At 43.9% G+C, this 20,176-nt stretch overlaps 1 protein-coding gene across 1 annotated transcript in view; it reads right to left on the bottom strand.

Annotated features, from left to right (window-relative positions):
* Positions 1-334: 334 nt before the first annotated feature.
* The window catches only part of LOC117598089 (cytolytic toxin-alpha-like), a 40,351-nt gene continuing 20,509 nt past the window's right edge, over positions 335-20,176 (bottom strand). The window contains exons 4-7 of the mRNA XM_053236958.1: positions 3,551-3,643; positions 1,662-3,377; positions 1,098-1,201; positions 335-923 (exon numbers count right to left, since the gene is read on the bottom strand). Coding sequence (XP_053092933.1) covers positions 594-923; positions 1,098-1,201; positions 1,662-3,377; positions 3,551-3,643 — 2,243 coding nt within the window. The 3' untranslated portion in view covers positions 335-593. The remainder of the gene's footprint in view (positions 924-1,097; positions 1,202-1,661; positions 3,378-3,550; positions 3,644-20,176) is intronic.

Here is a 20,176-nt window from a genome sequence, read left to right as displayed (position 1 = left end):
AGTAAATGATGACAGAATTTTCATTTTTGGGTGAACTATCCCTTTAAGTTTTTTAACTTGTTCATTTCAAAATTTCGTTCTTGAAAATCATAGTGATCAGCCGACTTCAGATAGCCGTAACTTTTGTTCTGTTGAATTTACAGATATGGAAAGGGCTTGAACTCAGATTTCATATGATATCAAAACCTATAATAGGTAGAATTTCACCATGTGGTGGGTTTTCGTAGATCACGTCACATTTTTTTCATCAGATTACAGAGGATTAGTTTCATTCAGTTATCATAAAGTGCTACCCAATACGGAATATGAGATAAAGTAAATAAACATAAAGACATAAATTGCAATCACTATTTATTGATTGACTCATAAATTTGATGGTTTTTATTTGTCCTTTACATTACATTTACATTTGAGATATTACTGTTCCATTTACCTGAACGTCAAACATATTAGTCTGATTGATACTAAAAACATAATATCTTTATACATGCATTAACTTTAGTATATATTTAAAATATTTGATTATTGTTCAGATGTCTGCAGAAGTATTTTGATACTGCCAGTAACAGTTATGTCTGTACAGCTGGAGGCATCTAAATGAAGTAGAAGCCCAGAAATTCAATTTCAAGTCTGATTCTCACCGCAATGCCGTAACACTTTCTAGACATCACATCAACACTCACAGGACTTCCCAGATTATATTCATTCTTGACTGATAATGATGTTCTTGCACCGTTGCCTTTTACAACCTCAAATCCTATACCACCGAGTTTGGTCTCATCCTTACTTGGCCACAATGTTACCTTAACAATTTTATCTTCGTCGTCAAATAGAAATTCTTCGGATTTCGCTCCGTGATAGTCACCATCCATAAATCTGTAGCCAGTGTTGGAAACCACCTCGATTGCTTTAAACCTGAACCACTGCAATGACACAGAAAAAAAAAAAAAAAAAAAAAATATATATATATATATATATATATATATATATATATATATATATATATATATATATATATATATATATATGTGTGTGTGTGTGTGTGATAAAGCAGAAATCAAAGACAATAAAATAAAATGAAAACAATCTTCACATACCATAAAGCTCCGCTGGTAATAAATTACGATCTTCCTAATGGTGCTGGTGGAAGGAATCGTAAAAGTGGTTGAATGCATACTCCCAACCCTAATCAGAGGTAGTTCTGAAAAAGGGATAAAGAGCGAAGAAGAAAAAAAATGTCTATGTGAATATAACAGCAGAATACAGTTGTTCATAGTCACTTCAGTTATTAAAAGAGTGGATTCCAAATTTTTATAGATCCTGAAAGTTTTTAATCCAGTCACATGCTGGGCCATCACTGTCTCATGTTTTTGCTTTTCAACTCCTTTTGGTGATAAATCATTCCAATGTTAAGGAAATCTCCATTTATGATATTTACTTTATCCCCTGTCACTACGGTTACAGGTGACATTCACACTATTTGAGGACAGGAAAAGAGGACTTGACATGGTTATATGCTCATATGGTATATGCTGTATGAACCGGATGGAAAGTCACACCTGTTATTAGGAAATATGGTTGCCAGTACAAACATTGACTGTGTGAATGATATTTTTTAAAAATAAAGTTTAATGCCTACAATATATGCAGATGACCCTTACCTGAAGACGGTATGTGGCTGATAGTGTCACTGGCTTCACTCACTCCCACTTTACCCACTATCCTGTAGCGGATCAAGTACTTCTGTCCAAACTCCAATCCAGTCTGAATAAAGTCTTTATCTACTGTGTTTTGGACGAACCACTGTTTGTCAGGGCCAGAATCTGCTTTTACCTGCTGGTATTCCACTCTGTACTGCACTGTTTCTCCAGTTGGAGATTTCTGCAGTTTCAGGGACATTATTCGGTTCTGAGTGTCCTTTACTATTGGTGGGGGTGGTTTGGACACGGGCTGGAACTGTGTGTCTGTCAGCTTCCCTTTCTCATACAGATAGATGGAGGACCCTGGACTGGAGGGATCGGATATGGCAGAAATAATGAAGCGGATTCTCTTTTCATCTTTATTAGCCTCTGAGAAACTTTTGAAAAGAGATAAGTTCTCTCTCATCTTTATTATGACATCAGGATCTCTGAACCATTTTCTGACAGGTGCTACAGAAACCATCTTTTTTTCCCCATCTAGCCCTTTAAACTCGTCAGATTTAACAAACTCTGTCAGGGTTGAAAGATATGGGTCTTCATAATTCAGAGATGTGAAGGTCAAGCACACCACAACTTCAATATTAGGATTAAGGTGGATGGTGTTGAGAGTGTCTGAATTTTCCATTTTGATCCCATTCAACATCTCTATGTTAGAATTCAAGAGGTGAAGTTCAGACTTTGCATCACCTAACCACTGCTTTAGCACATCAGCATTAAAAGGGGATCTGTAGTGGATCTTCAGGATGTCTTCTATTGATTTCTCCTCCATCCCTCCTCCTCGAATAGCAGGCAAGACCCTGCCGACTGCTTTCAGGAGCATTGCCTTGTAAATGTTAAATGAGCTCTGAAATAAGCGCAACCTCTGTGTGATGTCACTGAAAATATTGACCAGCGTTTTTCTGGAAAGGTCATTGCATGTCCTCTCTACTTCCTCCAGCTCCTCCATTATAACTTCAATGGAAACTGCACTTGCGCTGATTTCTCTCTCCAACTGAGCTGCTTTATCATTCAAAAGATGAAGAGGATAAAGCCAGACTTTGATTGGAACCACCTTTTCTGGATTCTCCTTCAGTATAGTGGGGAGCTTCTTGTACACCTCGAGGGCCTCCGTGAAAGTGGTGGGGTTCTGCTCAAGGCGGATGTCACCATAAAATGTGCAGGTGATCTTCTCAGCCACTTCCTTATCACCATCTGTCATTTTTATAGCTCCTTTCCCCTCAATAGAAAATAGAGGAATCTTCTTGACCATGATATTCAGTTCTCCCTCAATCTCCTGCTTGTCTTCCTCTTCTGAAAATGTCCGATCAAACACCATGAAGGCCTGAACTCCGTACAGTACAGCCGTGACCACATGAGTTGCAGTTTTCTGGTCAAACACCTGAGGGTGGGTGATCTGGCCCAGATGGGTCATAGTGAGTTGTTCAAATCTTGTGGTTTCACTGTAATACATTGTGACTCTGGACTGTTGGTTTGAGGATTTGGTGTCACGCAGGAACTTGGCAGATCCTCCCACCTCCACCAGCCCTCCCAAGAAGCTGGCCTTCAGGGAAGCACTTACATCCAGGAGACTGGTCTTACTAGAGAAAGAGTCGGAGCTACTGAACTTCACATCTGTCTTGGGCTGTGGACGACTGTCCAAATTTTCACTCAATGATTTCTTATCCCAAAGAGTAATACCTGAAATAAGAAATAGCTTTAACAGATATGTAAAAGAAGGTGATGTATGCCAAAGTAAACACACAGGTTTTATAGTGTTGCTACACAAGGACTGGTAATTAGTGATGCGACATTTGGTCAAGAGGTGAAAACAAACTTCTATTTCATTTATTAATTTTAGTCTGGTACCCCACCTGGAATGAAGGAATCTTTGCGGCAGTCATATAGCATACCAGGAAACAGAGGTCTTCCTAGAGCTGCCACTTCAATGGTCTCTGATGCCATGGCTGCAGTAAATGACAAAGAAAAAAAAGATAATATTCATAATTAGAAAAAAACTCTAGTACAACATTTTGGTCTGGCGGCTGGCAGAAAGTCTGGAGCAGTGCAACTGGCTCAAAGTCACAGCAGCTCCCTTCTGATGAGCGGAAGAGCGGTTTTTATAAAGACTGCCCACTGAACGATCAATTACCGCAGGCAGGGGGCACTGCACTTGACAAATCAGTGGTGATCTGAAACTCAGAAAAAAACAACGGAAAAACACAGAAATAGTAAATTCAATACACAATAAAGTAACTCAATATCGTAACACCCCCACTGTTGATTAAGCATGTTACTCCGCACGAGACAAATTATCTGCCAAAACATTGTCTTTTCCTTTTTTGTAGGCTATCGAATTTCTAGATTAAACTCTTGGATAATTACTGCCCACCGCATAATATGCTGGCTAGAATTAAACAAAAGTGGGACAGAGAGACCAGCAGATTATGATCTGTATAGATCACGACAGGTAATGAACTTGACCCAACATACACCTCAAAATACTGCAACGTGAGCGGTAAGGCAAGAGCTTCCTTCTCAATTGTGCTATAATTCAACTGATGTTTCAGAAATGTTCTCAAAAAAAGCACACAGGATGATTGACTCCATGTGCATCCTCCTGCAGGAGAACAGCACCAGCTCCACTAGCGCTAGCATCCACGTCCAGTTTGAAAGGCAACAGGAAATTCGGGGCAGACAAGATTGGCGTGCTGCATAGTAATGTTTTTACAGATTGAAAGGCAGTTTGACATTCATCAGTCAACACATATTCTTTGTTTTGACAAAGGAAATTGGTCAAAGGTAACACCACATCAGAGAAATTTTTACAAAATCCTCGATAGCATCCTGACATACCAGGGAAATGTCTCAGCGGTTGCTTAGTAGTAGGCACAGGAAAGTGTACAATAGCCTGAACTTTAGCGGTGGCAGGTCGAACTTCACCCTGAACGAATTGCTTGCCCAAGTAAGTCGCTGTAGCTCTTCCAAACTCACATTTCGGGGAGAAAATTCATTTAGACGGAGTGTTTTAATATGCTCATTCCCAGGGGCGGACTGGCCATTGGGAGCACCGACGTGACTTGCCTGACGTTCATTCTGGCCTGCCGGCTGCCGCTGTGAAGTCGATCAGCCTGATGTGCGATAGGCTGGTATGCAACTGCGAATTAATTGACGGACCTCTCAATCTACGAATCAGGCAATCGCGGAGTGAAAATGACACCACCACATGACCCAACATCAGCGACGAACTGCCTAATTGGCTATATCCAGAGGCAGGCTATATCTTAGAAAATTGTGCAAAAAATCGAGCGTAAACGCAAAGGAGGAGCAGAGAGGGAACGTATAAAAAGGAGAAAAGCCCTGGCCACAGATGCAGCAAGTTGCTGCAAAATCCCAGCCATGTTTTAAAAGAACATGTTGCAACATCTTAATGACAAACTAGCACACTGTTTTACAGATGGGGATACAGTATTTTTTAGTGCCAAATTTGACCAGAAATTTTGATTTTCCATTTCTAGCCTACAATATGTAGTCTACAATGTTTATTTATTTATTTTGAAAAGGTGACGAAGGAAGCAACAGTAGCACTAGTGCTGCAAGTGCTCCTGCTGTTGAACTAGAGGGGGTGGACAGTTCAGCTTTTGAGTCACAGCAGGAACCTTCAGGTAAAGTTTAAGCTAAGCAAAACTAAACATGCAGGCTATACTAATATGTGCTTTTATGATTTATAAGATCATCAGTAGTAGGACTGTGATCATGGGGACATACATTTGATGGCTGCACAATTAATATAAGTATAGATTATTGAACGTGCTTATTTCATATTGCAGAGCAACTAGATGTGCAGAGTGAGAGAGAGAGAGAGGGATTCAGCGAACGATGATAGAGACCGTGAAAGCCTTGATACTCCATTTGATTATTTTGCCCATCCACAGTCTAAGGATTTTGATTTATTTTTTAAGTATCACCCAATTCAAACAACCGAAAGAGCCATTCCTGATGTATTCCACTCAAAAGATGGCACAAACAGGAAATGGCTGACATACAATGAAAGTAATCACTCCCTATTCTGCTCAGTATGTCTTCATTTGCAAAACCTTTAAGCAGTGGTATGCAGGCCTGGAAACATGCCCATCAGAGAGTACAGGAACATGAGAGAAGCAATATCCATAGAGAAAGTGCAGAAGCTTTTTTTCTTAGAGTCAACAAAGCGGACATCCATACCCTTCTGACTGATAAGCAAATGACCATTCATCGAGACCAGGTTAGAAAGAGGAGGCAGGTCTTAGAACGTGTGATTGATGTAGTGAAAGTTATTGGTAAATGTGGGCTAAGCTACAGAGGGCACAGCCATGAAGCTACATATGACCTTGAAAACATGGCTATCAATCATGGTAACTTTCTTGAGCTCATACTCTTGCTGAGCAAGTATGATGTCTGCCTACAAGAACATGTTAGTGATTGTATTTACAAGAGAAAGAAGCAGATCTAAACTAAAGGAAGAGGGTCCATGGTAACTTTGATGTCCAAAACAACAGTAAATAAAGTAATTGAATTAATAAGAAATATGATTCAACAGAAAATTGCAGTTGAAGTGAGAAAGGCAGGGATGTTCTCAATACAAATCGACACAACACAGGATTTAACATCCAAAGACCAGTGTGCAGTAGTTCTGCGATATGTTACTGATGTTGTCCATGAGAAACGTATTGCAGTCATTGACTGTGAGTCATCAACTGGACAGTACTTTGTTGAGCTTGTAAAACAAACCCTAGAGAAGATGGACATAGACATCAAAAAGTGCATTGGTAATGCAACAGACGGAGCTGCAAACATGCAGGGACAACACAAAGGTTTCTCTGCATTGCTCACAGGAGCATCACCGAACCAAGTGCACACGTGGTGTTACTCACATGTCCTCAACCTTGTTCTAGCTGACACTACAGGGGTTGTTGTGGCAAGTGAGTCCCTTTTCTCACTACTGAATGATATTACAGTGTTCATTCGTGATTCCTACAAGCGCATGAAGCTATGGGAGGAAAACAGTGAGGACAAAAGACACAAACGGCTTGGTGTAATTGGTGAAACATGCTGGTGGGCCAAAGAGGCCTTGAGGAAAGTATTTGGAAGGTTTGCAAAGCCTGACCATGCACTTTACACAGATCTGGTCATCACTATGGAAAAAATTGAAAAGGATGTGACCATGAAACCTGTCATCCGAAATAAGGCCCAAGGGTACAAGGCTGCTCTCCTAAAGTATGAAACCATACTGACAGCTGAGATTTTCCTCAGGATTTTTGAGCAGACAACGCCTCTCTGTAAATATTTACAAACAACTGGCATGGATATTGTTTCAGCACAGCACTTGGTGACAGGAGCAGAAGACAGCTTGAGAAAGTGTGCCCGGGACTTTGAGGGTGTGAAGAGGGCGGCAGATGACTTTGTTGAATGGGCCAATGGCATTCTGGAGAAGCTTCAGGACAGTGATGCTGAAGTTCAGACTGCTCTCCCAGAAAAGAGAATTAGAAAACACAAGAGGCAACCAGGTGAGCTAGCACAAGATGAGCCCATTGCTAATGCAGACATTGATTACAAAATCAACATCCACAATGTGATCTTGGACACTGTTATTGAAAGCTTTCATAGCCGTTATGCAGAAAATGCAGTGCTGTGTACAGATGTCTCCTGCATGGATCCTAGGAACTTCCCTGAAATCAGAGAAAAAGGCATTCCAGCCATGAAGGAGCTCAGCAAGTGCCTACTGCAATTTGATGAACGTGCCAGTGTTGAGACGTTGCAGGCTGAACTGATCAGCCTTGCACAGCACTGGGAAAAACTGAAGCAATCACTAATGGAGAACTACAACATTAGGGGTGCTGCCTCTAGTGATGAAGCAGGGGAAGGCTCTGAGGTTCCTGATGCAAGTGTGGAGTTTGTGAGCAGAAGTTGTTCCACATGCAGAAACTGTTCAATATGCTGCTATCTCCTCTTGTCTCAGTACAATCTGCTTACTGATGCTTATCACATCATTGGTTTGGGCTACAAGTTCCTCCTCACAATATCTATTACTCAGGTTGCCTGTGAGAGGACCTTCTCCACCCTGAAGTTAGTGAAGAACCGTCTGAGAACCTCCCTCAGTCAAGAGAACCTTGAATCATTCCTTTTGATGGCAACAGAGAAGGAGATTCTTATAAAACTTGATAAAGACGACATAATTGACAAGATGGCAGAGAGCAGTACTGCGCCGCCTACTGGTGTACTAGTAGTGCTAATTACTTACTGTTTACTCTTACTGGTTTGTTATGCCATTATTGAGTAAACATTGTTATCTGTTACTTACATTGTCGTAGCTTTTGTTAAGTTTATTTGTGTTTGTGTTTCTGATACTTTTGATATACTTGAGTTGAGCATTGGAAATACATAAAATATAAATTTTTCAAAATGTGAATGTGTATCTTTTTTTATCCCTGGATGTGTAAGCCAATTTTATATTTGTATTTGGTGTGGTAGTACAGATGATGTATTCCTAGTGAGTTTTTGAAGGTTCATTTATTTATTCAATTATATTACATCTGGTAGTCTACCTGTTACATCAACTAACAGGGTTAGCCTGCAAGTTTAGCAGTTTGGTGGACACATGAATAGGGTGGTGGTGACTGCAGCAACAGAGGTGGCCTGGGGTGGAGTCAAATTCCCGGCCTGATTTACTGTCCCAGTCCGCCACTGCTCATTCCAGTCAGAAGAATACACAATAATACCATGTAAATATGCATCACAATTAGGGATGCCGGCCAAGACCTTGTTCATCAGACGCTGAAACGTGGCAGGAGCGTTTCGCAGTCCGAATGCCATCACGGTGTACTGTAGGAGGTTGTCAGGCGTTACAAAAGAAAGTCAAGGGCACCTGACTTTTTCCCTTAAGTAAATCCAGCTTCAACACAAAAGTAGCTGACCCCACCCTGTCTACACAATCCTCCATACGAGGCAAAGGAAAAGAATCTGGTTTTGTAATGGCATTGACTTTTCTATAATCAGTGCAAAAATGGGCAGTGCTCCAGGCACTGCAGCTTGGGACAGCCAACCCATTTTCAAGCAGGTACTTCACTTTATCCTGCATTACCTGACGCTTAATCGGGTTCACTCTATAAGCGTGCTGCTTAATTGGTGGATGGTCTCCCACATCAATGTCATCAGCAGTTTTGGATGGCACATCAGAGAACAAATTTAAATATGACTAGATTAGCTTACAAACATCTGCTCGAGGGCCTTCAGCCAGATATGACAAATGAGACGTTAAATCTTTAAGAATCTCAGAGTTTTGCAAGCGAGCACCAGTAACAGAGACACTTCGTATGGTTAACCATTTACCTCAGAACACTCAGGAGCAGTCACAACAGATACAGGTGCAGCAGAAGTGACAGAATATTTCATTTCTCCGTCTCGGACTTCAACATATTTATGTGACAGACATGAGTTTTCCTCTTGCGGTCAGGTGTATGGACAATATAATCCGTTTCGCTAAGTTTGGCATCAATCACATATGGGCCAGAAAATTTCACCTGTAAGGCTGATCCAGAGACAGGGAGCAAAACCAAGACCATGTCGCCCTGTTTAAAGGAATGTAAAACAGCTTTTTTGTCAAATCGTGTTTTCATTTTCTTTTAAACAGATGCCATGGAGGCACGACCTAATTCACATACTCGATGCAAACTTCCACGGAAACTCGATCCAAACTTCCATGCAAACTGACATAATCCAAGATATTAACAGGGTCACTTGATTTACAGTCATCATTTCATACTCTTTCAACAGAAGAGTGAAAGTCATGACGTGTTGTCAAGTATGGTAACCCATACTCAAAATTGGTTCTCTGCATTTAACCCATCCAAGTGTGCGCGCACACACACCCGGAGGGACGGGCAGCCATTGCCTGGGGAGCAATCAGGGGTTCGGTGCCTTGCTCAAGGGCATGGTATCGAAGGTGGACGAGTGCGCTGTTCATTCACAATCCCCTTCAATTCCTGCCAGTGCGAGAATCGAGAAGCGAGATTGTGATTCTGGATGATATGCACTAGAGACTTCATGTTTTATATTAAGCTGTGATAATGCTAGTCTGAAAAACCGAGACATAAACTTAGTGCACTCATCAGTCTGCACCACCTTTGGTAAACCGAAAGTAGAAAAGAATTTCATTAGAGCTCGCAGAATTCCTTTAGTTTTTATGGTATGTAAAGGCACAGTCTTAGGGAAACGAGTGCCAGAGCACATAGTTAATATGAATTTATTGATATAAAATCTGGCAGGAATGGCATGACCGAAAGTATTTCACAATGTCTGATCTTAAACCGGGCCAAAAGAAGTGACGTAAAATATGGTGGTATGTTTTTGTAATGCCCAAATGACCTGACAAACTGTGATCGTGAGTTAATGTCAACACATAAGAACGAAATTGAGTGGGCACAATTTACATTCAAAAGTTACTGCCGATCTTTTATGCATCAGCAACTCATCATCCCAAAAATAGGCGACGGGGCTTTTAAACATATCTTCTTTCTTCACAACAGCAACTCTGCAGCGAGCTAGGGAATCATCCTGTTTTTGCGCGTTCACTTGAGTAACCCTAGCTATGGTTGAAGACCAGGTAAGCACCAGGTACGGTGGACAGTTCAACCACATCACTAAACTTACATGACTGCACTCGCATAATCACACATGCAGGAAATATGGAAGTTAAATTCGGAACAGAATCCACAACATCTTGTGGTTCAGAAAGCGGGTCCTCAATTACTTCAGGAAAGAGCAATACCTTTCCCCCTGCAAGGTCATTACCAAGAATCATATCAACCCCTTTAATAGGCAGTGGCGGACGAACAGCAATTTTAAGGAGTCCTAAAACAAGGTCAGATTGAATATTTACATGATGTAAAGGAACACTGACTATTCCTAGTTCAATTCCTTGAACCAGCACATCGGAACTGCAACACAAGGCATTAGTGTACGGTGAAACACTGCTAAGCACAAACGATTGGACAGACCCAGTATCTTGGAGGATGTGAATGGGAACTTTATTACTCTCTTGTCTAGTAAGAAAAACTACACCACTAGAAACAAACGGGTCATATCCGGGATCAGTTCCTTGCCCGTCAACAACCGAGGGACACGTAATGCAAGAAAATCCAACACTCTTCGGGGCATGATGATTAGGAGACTGGTTTTTCTTCCTCAGATCTGGACAAACAGCAATAAGGTGACCAGTGTCATGACAATAGAAATACTCACGCGATTCACCCTGATTCGGTGCCGTAACTTTGGCAGTTTTCATACACTTTTCAAATCCATATTGGAAAGATTCATGGCACACAGACGAAACGAGAAAATTTTTTTGAGTCAATACAAATTTGTTGGTCAAAACAGCTGCTTGCGCGAGCATGTTAACTTTTTGTTCATTCAGTTGTACGACAATTTTGTCCGGCAACGTGTTTTTAAAATCTTCCAATAACACAGGCTCGCGAAGTTGTTCGAAATTATTTACCTTGCTGGATTGACACCATTTATCAAAAAGAGTTCCCCTTTCACAGGTGAACTCAACGAATGTCTGCTTGGCGACTTTTGAATGCTTATGGAATCTTTGGCGATAAGCTTTGGGAACAAGCTCATATGCCCTAAGAACTGAGGCCTTTAGAAAATCTTCTCAATAGATAAAGCAGCACAGACTTCCTGAGCTTTACCAGTCAGTTTGCATTGCAACAAGAGTGACCAAATCTCTCTTGGCCAATGCAAAGCGACAGCTATTCGTTCAAACGCATTGAAGTAAGAATCAATCTCTGCATCTGTAAACGCAGGGACTGAATAAATCTGCCTCCTAAATTTCAAATTCACCAGCACCTAAAGTTTGGGGAACAGGAGAAGCAGCTGGAAGAACACTAGGTATAGGTGTTTGTGATACACTCGCCGGCATAGCCGCACTACCCTTGGCCTCACACTACCTGACGTGCAGAAGCTGTGTATCATGTTCTTGTCCCTTGACTTGTAAATCAAGCTCTTTAAGTCGAATAGCCAATTTACGTTCCTCTGTATTCAGACCAACCAGTGGATGTGGCTTAACACTTCCACCTGCCATCGGAACTTGATCGGAATCCTCTGCTCCTGAACTGCTATCCGTCTCAGAAGTAGCAGCACCGTTTAATTGACATTGAATTTTGGTCACCCGACATCATAATTGTAATTTAACCAAATATCAATGTCTTATGACGTTGTGTGCCTGCTGGGATGTATCATAATGATCTGCAACAAGAATTAAATCAGCTTTATAGCACATTTGTAAAGCCTTTACAGTCTGAGACTGTTTAAAAGCCTCAATACTAAACTCCATAATTGCCCCTTTTACAAGCAAAACCACCAAATCAGACAATAAAACAAAATTACTCACCAGCAAGGCAAATCATAATTACAAAAGCCCCCATTTTATTAGGTCGGCTAGGGGAAAGACGCAATAATTAATAAAGAAATATTCCAAAAGGCTTCCAGCAAGGCGTCTCAGACCAAAAGGACCAAGGAATCACATTAAATGATAAAATAACACAATTGTTTTTACAGAAATGTTTAACAATGAAATGAAATTTGTTAAAGGGACCCACAACCTGTTCAAGATTAAGCATACAAGAGGCTGATAATTCAATTAACAGAAGAATAAATCGGTTAAGTGGTATTTCTCTCATTTGAAACTCAGAAGAACTCAAAATAACAACAACGGAAAAACACAGAAATAGTAAATTCAATACACAAAGAAACTCAATATCATAACAGATGTCAATACAGGACTATTTTAAATTAAAAATGGCGAAATTAGACAAGTTTATTATTTTGCATTTCTGATTATTTTTGTTAGTCGTTTAACATTTCATAAAACAGCTGTCAAATATGAAATGTTTGGCTACTTACACCTTATCTCGCTCTTTAACCTATTGTACAAGAAATAGTCCTGTTTTTCCTAACATCTGCACGATTGCAAATGTCCACTAAACAGTAAGTTACTGAATAGGCTTTCAGAAACAAAATTCTGTTTTTTCTCCGCCAAAGAAAATAGAACAAACAGCAGAACCGCTACTGGTACAAATCTACCACAGGATCAGCACACTCCTACTTTCTCTCACTCTTACAAGTCTACATCCCCTCCAGAAGCCTGAGTTTGGTAAGTGAGCGACGTCTCATGGTACCATCACAGAGAAGCACAAAATCACTTTCCAGAACCTTCTCATTCACCATTCCTCGCTGGTGGAATGATCTTCCCGCCCTCACCCGGAACTCTGAAACTCTTATTCAAGAGACAGCTGAAAACTCATCTATTCCATGAGCACTTAACTGTATCCTACTTAAAAGAAGAAAAAAAGCATTCACTTTTCCTTGATACCTCCCTGTTCTAGCTTCTATAACTCTAAATCAGGGATGGCAACTGGACCATATTATACTAGGATTATCAGTGTTAAAGCATTTGAAATGTTGGTCATGAAAGACCACTTTCAGATAATGATGTTAATACTAACTCCAACCAGGAGAGGTCACTAGTTCCCAGCCAATCCCCGTATTACAGTGTAGTATGTGCACATAAATGTCAAAGTTTACTAAATTAACATTCAGGGCTTGACATTAACACCCGCCTACCTGCCAAATGCAGGTAGATTTTAGCTGTGGCTATCCACTATCCACTTTGGCGGGTTGAATATAATTTCAGCCATATTAATAGCCAAACTCGTCGTAGAACAAAATTACAATCCAATCACAATTCGTTATCGATTAGCTTGCAGTTAGTGAAGGCAGGATTATAGGCGGAATCGCGCTAAATGACACCTAACAGAAGTGCTCTCTCGCGTGCGCGCTCTCTCTCTGTCGCGCGCTCCATCAGTCCTTGCGCCTGAACTGGAGTATCTCGCATGAATACAGTCGGTTATGGCTTAAGTGGATGTAAACAGGCGGGTAAAAACTGGATATGTGTCAGTATTCAGCAGCCCAATTAAATACCTGTGTGTTATTAATGTTAATCAAACAACAAAAGATGTTAAATAAATGTATACATTTTAAATAAACCTGCTGTACCAGAAAAAAACAGATTATTTAATTTGTATTGCTATTGTATTTGTAATTTGATAATTTGCTTCATTGTTCTTTTTATATGGCCTAACAAAAATAACTTATAAAATGATGAAATTTCTCATATTATGGTCATATTGCCCAACCCTTCTCCACCCATATATACCAGCTGATATACCATGTAGTCTGGATTTGGGTGGTCAATCTGCATTTGAATGTTTGAAAGGGTTTAAATCGAGCTAAATCAAGTAAAACTACTGAAAATCAAGTAATTTTTGGCGTTCGTTTGTGCTTGATTTGTGCTGTTTTGTGCCGTAGAAAGAAACAACATAACTTGTTCCCATCTTTAAACATTAGCTATGTTTAGACTTCACGCGGCGCTGCACAGACCGATGGGCTTCTACACCAAAGTACCGCGAGAGCGTAGTTCTGTGATCAGTACCGCAGTAAATCTCGAATCGTTCTCGCGGTACTTTGATGTCATACGCCCATCGGTCTGCGCTGTCTTGCATAGTCTATAAAGTCTGACAGACCTCAAAATCTCTGGAGGACACAGATGGAACGCAAGGTGCTGTCCGTTCATCTGGTACAAACATATCTAGTTCGTTTGTGCTCAGGTGGTGCTGCTATTAACGTTTATTCTTGTTTTTAAGGTATGGAAAGCTTTTATTGCCAGTGCCGTAATATATATTTTATGAACTGACCTGCAATAACCTACTCACTAATATGTATGGGCCTGACCATTGATTTTAAAATAAAACTGAAATTAAAATAATATAACTGTGTGGTGTCTTATCTTTGAATGAATGTATAGTCTTTCTGTCCCCTTAAAAAAGTTTATTTACACCAAGCAAATTTAAAACAAATTACACTTTAATCTTCTCGAGCAATGTTTGTTACAACGCAGTCACTCAACTTCCTTAGTAGTGCACCATTTGTTTTGAATCAAATTAAAAACACTGGGATAAGAAATGATAAATATTTGCTTCAATGACAAACAAAAATGCAAACAATTGATTTAATATGAAGTCACAGTATGGTTCAACATGCTAACAAAATTCTCAATAGTGCACACATGTAGTACATACACTTTCACACAAGTGAAACACGTCATCACATACAGAGCTTTTATGTTATGGATTTGAGCTTGATTACGGCACTGGCAATAAAAGCTTTCCATACCTTAAAAACAAGAATAAACGTTAATAGCAGCACCACGCGAGCACAAACGAACTAGATATGTTTGTACCAGATGAACGGACAGCACCTTGCGTTGCCATCTGTGTCCTCCAGAGATTTTGAGGTCTGTCAGACTTTATAGACTATGCAGGATAGCGCAGACCGATGGGCATATGACATCAAAGTACCGCGAGAACGATTCGAGATTTACTGCGGTACTGATCGCAGAACTACGCTCTCGCGGTACTTTGGTGTAGAAGCCGATCGGTCTGTGCAGCGCCGCGTGAAGTCTAAACATAGCTAATGTTTAAAGATGGGAACAAGTTATGTTGTTTCTTTCTACGGCACAAAACAGCACAAATCGAGCACAACGAACGCCACCTGTTTTGGGTGATTTAAAGGACATGGGGTGGAGAGTGACGTCACTGCTCCCAAAATTCTTCTTGTTATATTTCAGGAAGGAAAGTAATTACAGGGTTTGTTTTAATGGCACAAACCGGCACAAATCGAGCACAAACGAACGGCACCAATTTGATACGATTTGGACTACATGGGGTGGAGAGTGACGTCACACAGCCATTACCATTTCTACCATTTCTACCATTTCTAGTACATTTAGAAGGGTGACTTTGGGCCTGTGATCCTGTGATCCTGTGATCCTGTGATCCTGCAAGTGGCCTAAGGGGGGCAGTCGTGGCCTAATGGATAGAGAGTCGGCCTTGCAACCCGAAGGTGAACCTGAAGGTTGTGGGTTTGAGTCTTGGGTCCGGCAGGGATTGTAGGGGGGGGGTGAATGGCCAGAGCTCTCTTCCACCCTCAATACCAAGAGTGAGGTGAGACCCTTGAGCAAGGCACCAAACCCCCAACTGCTCCCCGGGCGCCACAGCAAAAAAGGCTGCCCACTGCTGTGTGTGTGTGTGCGCGCACTCGAATGGGTTAAATGCAGAGCACAAATTCCAAGTATGGGTCACCATACTTGGCCACAAGTCACTTCACTTCAAGATGTTCTGTGAGAACGGAGTGGTGTGACCTCATAGGTGGTGTTTTTAAGGTGAAGGCTAATGCTGTTTTTGAAAACATAAACTGACTGAACTCTCGCCACGGTTAAAACTGAGATAAGGGGAAAGTAAAATAATTGGGGCGAGAGGCAGGTGTGTGATTAAGAGAAAGAAGAGAAAACTCCATCCAATGAGATCATTGTTTTAGAATTGTATAAAAGCATGAGCCACGATTATGTAAATCAGAAGCTCTGCAGACCATCTCGGCTTTGTTGTCTGATTCAATAAAGTCTATAGATTTTTGCCATCCAGAACCCCTTGTCTTTGTAACTCATTTTTCTTATTCTGATTTGTAGAAGTATTTGCCATGACATATTTACTGGCGTTGTCGGCAGGATTGGACAGGAGCCAGGAGCGCCACCGCGGCTGGGCCCGCTGAGGCAGATCGCACAAAACCCCGGCCAGGAATGAAGGTGAGCATTTTTGCTTTTAGTTTAAATTGTTTGTGTGGTCTGCTGCAGATCGGCCTGGGGCGGTAAGGGCACTCTGTTACAAAGTCTGGTCTGCTTCACCAAATTAAAGAACTAAATCAAGCAAGGGGTTTTTGATTTCAAAAAGGTGTAAACTGTATGCAGAATATATTGCTGTTAAGTGGGCCTTGATGGATAACAGTAATGTATAAGTAGTGTAAAGAGTAAAAGAGACAAAGAGGTAAGAGAATAAGAGAAGAAGAGCGCAAAATCCTGCGGATACCGCTTCTCACCTTGTGGTTTGATGCGTAACATAGTGAGCCCGCATGCTGCTGTGCTAGTGGAAGAGGACTAGGCAGAGATTTAGTGAAGGCATTGCACAGGGAGGATGTCTTTATGGGCAGGTCACGCAAGAGGCGTGTACACTCAAAAGGAGTGTGAATTATAGAGAAAAAGACAAAAAAGGGGCGTATGTTTTGTATGTTATATGTTACTTGTTCTGTGCATTATTTGTTGAAGTTTTGTTATTTCTTAAGTGTTGTCCCTGATTGGGGGCTCTGGAGTGTTTGTCTTTTTCCTTGGTGAGTTCCTGCTGAACTTGGCCAATCTGACCCCATATCATTCGCAGCGCCGGCTGTGAGTGCTCTGCAAGCCCTCTGTCACTGATCACGCATATCATAAGTGGCACACAGATCCTACAGTGAATGATCCAATTTATCAACTCAGTGTAACATTTAGTTGGGCACTGGTTGCTCTGTTTTGAGTGTCGTTCTCTGTGCTAGGGATCTCCGTCTTGTGGCACTTGGTATTGCTAAAGTGTGGTGTACAGTGGTTAGAGTCACTGCAGTTCTGTGACTGGGAGTGTGTGGGAGAGGTGTCCTTGTTTGACGGGTTCCACTGGGTGGGGGCAATTCACCTGGAGTCCTAATATAGGGAGTTCCCCTTCAGGAACTCGAGCTGCGTCACGAAACGCTATGGGAACGCCCCCGCGTGACCGCGCTCTGAATCACGTGTCTAATCCGTTCAATGGATGGGCGAGACGTCACGGGCAGGGTGACGTAGCGTCCCGGAAGCATAAAAGCCCAAGCGGCGAGCCCCACGTTAGCTTCCTGTTTTCAGCAAGCGCTCTATGTATATTGTCTGTCGTTATTCTGTCTATTTTGTGTTTTATCGGCGGCATGCCAAAGGCCAGAGATAAGACTAAGGGCGAGAGCGGGCAGCGCTTCAGGCTGTGTGTTCCTCCCTGTCCGCGATATATTACGGGCGGGGATACACACAGTCTGTGCGTTGCCTGTTTGGGAGCGGAGCATGCTCAGTTGGCTCTCGAGGGAGCCGGCTGCGCACATTGCGAGCGTTTACCACTGCGCACTCTCCGCTCCCGCTGGGCTCTCTTTGAGGAGGGAGCCCTCACTAGCGTGCCTCGCGGTGCCGGCCCCGCTTCTGCCGAGGCAGAGCGGCGGTTGCGCTCGTGGGGCTCGCAGATGGACCTGGCGGAGGGAATGGAGACGGGCCCGTCCCTGTCTCCTTCCTCACCCTCCAGGTCCACTGTCCCCTCCCTGGGCTCGGAAGCACGCTCTGCGGTTTCTTCCCCCCGGGGAGCGGACTCGGCGCTCCACCTATCGTCCTCCGAGGAGGTCGATGTGGAGAGCGTCGACCCTGAGCCGCAGTCTCCTCAATACGGGGAGCTGCTCGAGGTGGTTATGTGGGCAGTCGCCAAGCTGAACATTGACTGGCCCGCTGAGTCACGGCCTGAGCCTCAGTGCTCTAGGTTGGATGAGCGTTTTTTACGCAGTAGGCCGCCACCTCCGCCCCGGAGCCTGCCCTTTTTTCCGGACCTCCACACTGAGGTGTCAAGGTCCTGGAATAGGCCGTTTTCAGCCCGGTTGTTCAGTCCCACGTCTTCCCATTACGCTAATGTGGCGGGGCTGGACTACTCCGGCTACAGGGCGATGCCCAGGGTTGAACAGACGCTAGCCAGCTATCTGTCCCCTGCTGCTGCATCGTCCCTGAAGGCTCCGGCGTTGCCTACCAAGCCGCTGCGGACCACCTCAGCGCTGGTAGGCAAGGCGTACACGGCAGCAGGTCAGGCCGGTGCGTGTCTGCACACCATGGCGGTGTTACAGGCGTACCAGGCCGACCTGCTTAAAGAGCTTGATGAGCAAGGGGAGGGGACGTCTGAGCAGGTAGCTGAGCTCAGGCGGGCCGCTGATCTGTCCCTCCGTGCCACCAAGGAGAACGCCCGTGCTATCGGTCGGTCTATGGCAGTCCTGGTGGCGGCGGAGAGGCATCTCTGGCTGACCCTGTCCGATATGAAAGAGAAGGACAGGGTTGTGCTCATGGACGCCCCGCTTACTCCCTCGGGTCTGTTTGGCGACGCGGTAGACTCCGTCGTCAAGAGATACCAGCAGGCCCGTGCTCAGGCAGTGGCGTTCCAGCGGTTCCTCCCCCGTCGCTCTCTAGCTCATGGGGCTGCTGGGCGGGGGCAGCCCCCTCCGTGTACGGCCCCCTCCTACAGGGAGGCCCAAAAACAGAGCGTCGCCTCCTGTGCTCCCCCGAGGCGGGAGCAGGAGTCGCGACGACGCTCTGGGCCCGGTCCTTCGGACGCCAAGACAGATCTAAGGACCGTTCTCATGTCCAGAAGGGCCGCGGCTAAGAAGCCCTGACGGTTTTGGCCCAGGGCTTACGAGGGCGGGCCCCTCTGGGGCGACGCGGCGTACACCTCATCTCACGGTGCCCGGGTCCCCCCAGTGCCCTCAGGAGGTCGATCTGCCAACCCTGCCACCTATGGTGCTTCAGGGCGCAGTGGTCTCCGGCGAGCGCCTCTCCCAGTTCTCGCCCGGCAGCGTAGCGGGTCTGGGAGGCTCGCGGCCTCTTCTGAGGCCTTCGCAGCAGTTAGCTCATTTCCCCCATGTCGGTTCGCCGCCTCAGGGCACCCAGCTGACCGTTTCTATTACACCAGAGGTCAGTCTCGAGAGACTGATTCCCTTAGTGAGCTTATGGCAGCGTGGAAACTTCTGCCGAATGTGTCTCATTGGGTCCTGCGTACTGTAGAAAGAGGCTACCGAATTCAGTTCGGCTCGCCTCCGCCTCGTTTTTCTGGGGTTCTTCCCACTGTGGTGGGTCCCGAGCAGGCTCTGGTATTGGAGCAGGAAGTACACACTCTCCTGAGGAAGGAGGCCATCGAGGTGGTCCCTCCTCACGACAGAGAGTCCGGGTTCTACAGCCGGTACTTCATTGTTCCCAAGAAGGGGGGAGGGCTGCGTCCCATTTTGGACTTGCGGCAATTGAACCTCTCAGTCGCACGGCTGAAGTTCAGGATGCTTACGGTCACTCAGGTCGTGTCTCAGATCAGGTCCGAGGACTGGTTTGTCACGATCGACCTAAAAGATGCGTATTTCCACATCTCCATCCTTCCCCCACACAGGAAGTTCCTGAGGTTCGCTTTCGGGGGCGAAGCTTACCAGTATCGGGTTCTTCCCTTCGGCCTAGCACTCTCACCCCGCACCTTCACGAAGTGCGTGGATGCTGCCCTGGCTCCTATGCAACTACAGGGCATCCGCATACTGAACTATATCGACGACTGGTTGATTTTAGCTCATTCAGAGCAGATGGTGGCTCGGCATCGAGATGCCGTTCTCGCCCATATGAAGGAACTGGGGTTAAGACTAAACGCCGAGAAAAGCGTGCTTTCTCCAGCTCAGAGAACCGCTTATCTAGGTGTCGTGTGGGATTCGACCACGATGCAGGCACGTTTGTCTCCTGCTCG

This window comes from Pangasianodon hypophthalmus, chromosome 9, assembly GCF_027358585.1.
Source record: "Pangasianodon hypophthalmus isolate fPanHyp1 chromosome 9, fPanHyp1.pri, whole genome shotgun sequence".
NCBI lineage: Eukaryota > Metazoa > Chordata > Actinopteri > Siluriformes > Pangasiidae > Pangasianodon > Pangasianodon hypophthalmus.
Note: the sequence above shows the minus strand (reverse complement) of the source record. Positions and strands in the feature narration are given on the sequence as shown.